At 39.7% G+C, this 3595-nt stretch overlaps 1 protein-coding gene across 1 annotated transcript in view; it reads right to left on the reverse strand.

Annotated features, from left to right (window-relative positions):
- LOC110271576 overlaps positions 629-3595 on the reverse strand; it is a 10085-nt gene continuing 7118 nt past the window's right edge. Inside the window, exons 3-4 of the mRNA XM_021122561.1 lie at positions 1226-1385; positions 629-1123 (exon numbers count right to left, since the gene is read on the reverse strand). Of these exons, the coding sequence (XP_020978220.1) occupies positions 629-1123; positions 1226-1385 (655 nt within the window). The remainder of the gene's footprint in view (positions 1124-1225; positions 1386-3595) is intronic.

Below are 3595 nucleotides of genomic sequence, written 5' to 3' on the forward strand. Positions count from 1 at the left end.
TCTCAAAATTAATCCTGAGTCCTGACATCAACTCAAAATATCGTAGAAGCCACTGGTAGTTCTTAATAGTCTCCTCTTCAGGTGGACAAAACAGAATAGTATCATTAGCAAGCTGCAGGTGCGACAACTCTTTACTATCTCTCCCTACCAACAACGGAGATAAGCGACCGTTCCTGATAGCCTTTCCAACCATTCGATGCAGCACATCCACAACCAGAACAAATAAGAAAGGAGAAAGTGAGTCACCTTGTCTCAAACCTCTTTCCATTTTGAACAGCTTAGACGAAGAACCATTTATTAGAACCGACATAGATGCAGTTGTCACACACTCCATAACCTACACTCTCCATCTATGCCCGAACCCCATCTTTTGTAATACAATGTCCACAAAACTTCATTTGACTCTATCGTATGCTTTCTGAAAATCTAGCTTGATTATTGTTGCCTCCTTTTTTCTCAATTTAAGCCAGTTTACTGTTTCACACACAATAAGTGCCCCATCGTGTATTTTTCTCCCTTTGACAAATGCACTCTGAGTCTCCCCTACTAATCCCGGTATTACTGCCCTCATCCTCCTGACTAGCACCTTCGAAATCACCTTGTAAACGCACCCCACCATACTAATAAGTCATAAATCTTTGATCTTCTTTGCTCCAACGAACTTGGGTGCTAGCGCCACCCAAGTGATATTGGTATCTGCTGATAATCTTGATGTCTGGAAGAATTCCATCACTGCTGCCGTGAACTTAGGCCCAAGCTCACACCAGCACCTCTTGATGAAATTTATGTTGTACCCATCATAACCTGGGGCTTTAGAAGACTCGCAGTCCCACACAGCCGCTCTGATCTCTTCAGCCGACGGCAGCTCCTCTAAAGTCCTAGCATCTGCCTCATCTATGTTGTCCACCAAACCATCTCTGAATTCCATCATAGGAGAATCTTCCTGATGATATAAATCCTTGTAGAATTCTCTGATAGCTAGCTTGATTCTCACTTGATTCCTGACATGTCTGCCGTTGATTACTAGTGTATCAATCCTATTATTCCGCCTTCTTGCTGAGGCTATATTGTGAAAGTATCTTGTGTTTTTGTCCATCTCCTTCGCATGCCGGGACCGAGACATCTGTTTTCAATGTACTTCTTTCTTTACATACCATTTCTCACAACAAGTGACCAATGCCTTTCTTCTAGCCTCCATCGTTCCATCATGCACCCCATTGCTTACCATATCATCAATCTTCTTGATTTCATCCTCAAACATTGTAATTTTTTTGTCCATCTCACCAAAATTATCCTTATGCCATCTTCCCAACGGGATTGTCAGCGCCTTCAATTTATCTGTGAACTGAATCTCCCCCAAAGCTCTCCACTCCTCCTTAACCATGCTAAGAAAACCATCATGTGTAAACCATGAATCAAGACTTCAAAACGGCCTTGAACCCCTCCTCAACTTTTTGTCTTCCACTATTATGGGGCAGTGATCTGACAGACCCTTTGGCCCACCTCGTAACCGAGTCTCTGGAAACTCCTCTAGCTATTCCACAGTAACCAATGCTCTATCTAGACGACTGCATGATCGTCCTCGAAACCATGTGTACTTACGATCAGTGAGCGCCAGATCCATTAATTGCATATTTTGTATCCAATCCCTGAACTCTTCCGCAGTCCGAGGTAAGCTAGTTGCACCTTTCCTGTCCTCCACATGTACAATCTCATTAAAGTCTCCCAAAAAGTAACAAGGAACTTGACATAAACCAGCTACATAACTCAGCTCCTCCCAAACATGAGTCTTCTCTTCTCTATTATGTGCACGATAGACCAAGATAAAAGCGCAATTAAAACTAGACTTTAACATCACTCCTTCAACACACAACCACCTCTCCCCCTTATAACAATTATTTTTTTTAAACACAGCTTCATCCCATATTAGCAGAAGTCCACCCGATGCGCCATCAGAGCCTACATATTCCCAACTTGAACCATCTTGACCTCATATTCTTGCAACGTCAAACTTCGTCACAACTTGACTTTTAGTCTCAATCAGTCCTAACAGATTTAATCTATATTTTTTCTTTAGGTCCTTCACCATTCTCAACTTCCCGTCCCCCCGTATCTCCCTAACATTATATTATGGATGTTTTTTTTTTTTAGTTTTTCTAATAAAAATAATTAAATATTGATTATTTATAATTATATGAAGCTAATTATTTATTGTTGCAATACTGCAGCCCAAATGAAATAGAAAATGAAACAAGGCTGATGAGCTGACAACTCAAACGAATCCCAAAAGAAAACAAAGAAAGGAACCAACGGGCCAAGCAAATCAAACCCGATCCAAGCTCGTATCCATAAATCCAAGTTGATCATCAATATTCTCTCCTCTGTCTTAGTCAAATCACAAACTCAGAAAAGTGAGAAAGAGAAAGAAAAAGCTTCTTTCCTAAGGTGATCATTAAAGAAGCAAGAAAGAGAAAGTCCAAGCTTGAAACACAGAAGTCTAATCAGCAAATTCAAACCATATCAAGCTTAGGTTAAATGTAACCCATTTCCTTTTACATGCAACAAACTTTCTTCTCTTCTTTTCAACTCTCTGCAAGTCCAAAAATGGCATACAAGGGAAAGTTATTTTCTGTCCTAATCTGCTGTATATCTACGGTCACAAGTGATTCTTGGGGACCAAGTAGCTTCTCAATGGCTCAGATTAAGTTGACCATTAGAAGATTTTTGTGGTTGCTGTTTTATGGCTTTCGGTCAACCTTGGAAGGTCAGAAAGAGAGTTTCTACTCTGGGGATTAAGGAGAAAAAGTGAGTCTGTGGGTTGGTGAAGCTCAAGGCTCAAGGTGTTGACCTTGGAAGAAGAACTCAGCAACATGCAAGGATATAAAAGAAGACCTTCTGCTCATTCAGAAGCAAAGAAAAAAAAAACCAGAGTTTGAGAGTGTGTTCTGTAAAGGAGTTCCTCTACTTGGATAATGCTTTCTTTCAAAGAAGCATTCGGCCAATACCTCAGAACTTAATCTGAGGTTTGCAAATCTGATTTTGCACATAGCGAAGAGGCTGTTGATGAAGTCAATCTCCTTCATGTTTTACAGATTGTAATGTACTTTTCTATGTTTATCTTTCTGTAATTTCTTAAGAGAAAAGACATATTGAGAAAGCTCAAATAAAAGCCATGAGTGGAAAAAGGCTGAGTGAAACACTTGAGAGAAAAGCCTAGAGTTTATTTCAGATTTCTTTAGGTGTGTCTATGTCTTGTATCCTGTGAGGTATTCCTTTCTTAGTTGGGTTATCACTAAGAGTGAATAGTTAGGTATTAGCATAGCCAATATCAAGTTAGGTTAGAACTTGAGTGTGAAAGAATTGTGTCAATCCTGTGGAATTGGTGTATGTAATACTGTTAACTATAGTGGAAATTCCTCCATTATTGTGGAGGAGACTGGACGTAAGTTGCATAGCACAAGGCAACCGAACCAGGATACATGCTGGTGTTAGCTTTTCTCTTCTCTGCTGTGTTCTATTTTCTGATATTCATGAGATAAAAATAAATTGTCTCATAAATTTTTGCTGATGAGTACAAACAGAATTAGAATGTATT

This window comes from Arachis ipaensis, chromosome B04, assembly GCF_000816755.2.
Source record: "Arachis ipaensis cultivar K30076 chromosome B04, Araip1.1, whole genome shotgun sequence".
In the NCBI taxonomy this organism is placed as follows: domain Eukaryota; kingdom Viridiplantae; phylum Streptophyta; class Magnoliopsida; order Fabales; family Fabaceae; genus Arachis; species Arachis ipaensis.